The sequence below is a fragment of a genome (assembly GCF_019968985.1).
Source record: "MAG: Porospora cf. gigantea B chromosome Unknown PgB_NODE_11380_length_1130_cov_129.938, whole genome shotgun sequence".
NCBI classification, from domain to species: Eukaryota; Apicomplexa; class Conoidasida; order Eugregarinorida; family Porosporidae; genus Porospora; species Porospora cf. gigantea B.
Window position 1 is genome coordinate 1 of NW_027178533.1, and position 1,130 is coordinate 1,130.

Below are 1,130 nucleotides of genomic sequence, written 5' to 3' on the forward strand. Positions count from 1 at the left end.
CCATCGAGCACTGCTACACCGTGCTTCACCAACTGATGCAAGCGAACAGCATCGCCCCCTGGAGCCTCGAGTCCGATGTCCGGGAGATGAGCTTCTCCGATTTCCAGGCGTTCTTCGCCGGCGGCGTCAAGGTGACCAGCGTCGAGGGTCTCCTCTATGGCAACCTAACCAGAGACATGGCCCTCGGAATGGCCACAGAACTTGTGGACTCTCTCAAAGTGCGCGACGACGTGGCCGAGGCTCTCGCCTCTCGCCTTCGGGTCAGCGGCGTCAACACCTCCATGATGTCCATCGTGCCCAACAGAGCCTCCCCCAACTCTGCTCTTTTCGTGTTTCTGCCCATGGTAGACCCGACTATGCAACAACTGGTTCTTTCCAAGATCTTCCAGAACTGGCTTTCAGTTCCGTATTTCGAGCAGCTTCGCACGAAGGAACAACTGGGCTATGTCGTGAGCTTAACCTTCACCAGAGTGCATGAAGCATTTGGACCCGTCTTCATCATCCTTTCTGAAAAGTCGCCGCCCTTCCTCCGCAACCGGATTCTGGAGTTCCTGGATGAGCAAGCCGAGATATCGTTGACCGGTGAGGAATTCGAGACACATAAGTCCTCTGTGATGACTGAACTGGCGCGTCGATACTCCAGACCGGAGGAGGAGAGCCAGGTGCTGTTCCATGAGGTATGCCTTCGGCGCTACATCTTCAATAAGAAGGAACAACAGGTGAGCCTTGACGGCAGCAAAGTATACAGATGGCTGCGCTTGCTGAACTTACCCACGGCGACTTCCAGGAGTTCCTTCAAACAATGGTACGACGCAATCCGCTGCACATTGTGGAGAGTGCGTCCTTATCCACGGCCCATAGCCTGTTCGACAATAGCGACGGGCTTGGGTTCCTTACGGCTTTGGACCGAAGGGGAAACCCCGATAGTTGCCTCATGGAGCGCATATTGCACCTCGACCCCTCAGTCCGGGCGACTGTGAGTCGGTTGCAGGAACGCCGTAGTCCTTCCCGGACGACAGAGATCACCTTTCCTTCTCGTCTAAACGACGATGCTCCCAAACCTCCCACAAAGAAGTCCGATGGTAGTTCGTCGGGACTGCGATCCCGGTCGTCGTTGACGTCGATTTGAT

The 1,130-nt window shown here is 55.7% G+C and overlaps 1 protein-coding gene across 2 annotated transcripts; it reads left to right on the forward strand.

The window, feature by feature from the left end:
* KVP17_002676 (uncharacterized protein) lies at nt 1–1,129 on the forward strand (the record flags this gene model as incomplete). 2 transcript variants are annotated; one of them, XM_068519198.1, is made up of 2 exons in its annotated part: nt 1–719; nt 749–1,129. In XM_068519198.1, coding segments are annotated over 2 exons (1,100 nt in total), but the record flags the coding sequence as incomplete, so codon positions are not given. The 2 variants fall into 2 exon arrangements, with proteins under 2 accessions (XP_068379450.1, XP_068379449.1); XM_068519197.1 differs by having other exon boundaries at nt 36–719.
* Between the last annotated feature and the right edge of the window lies 1 nt (nt 1,130).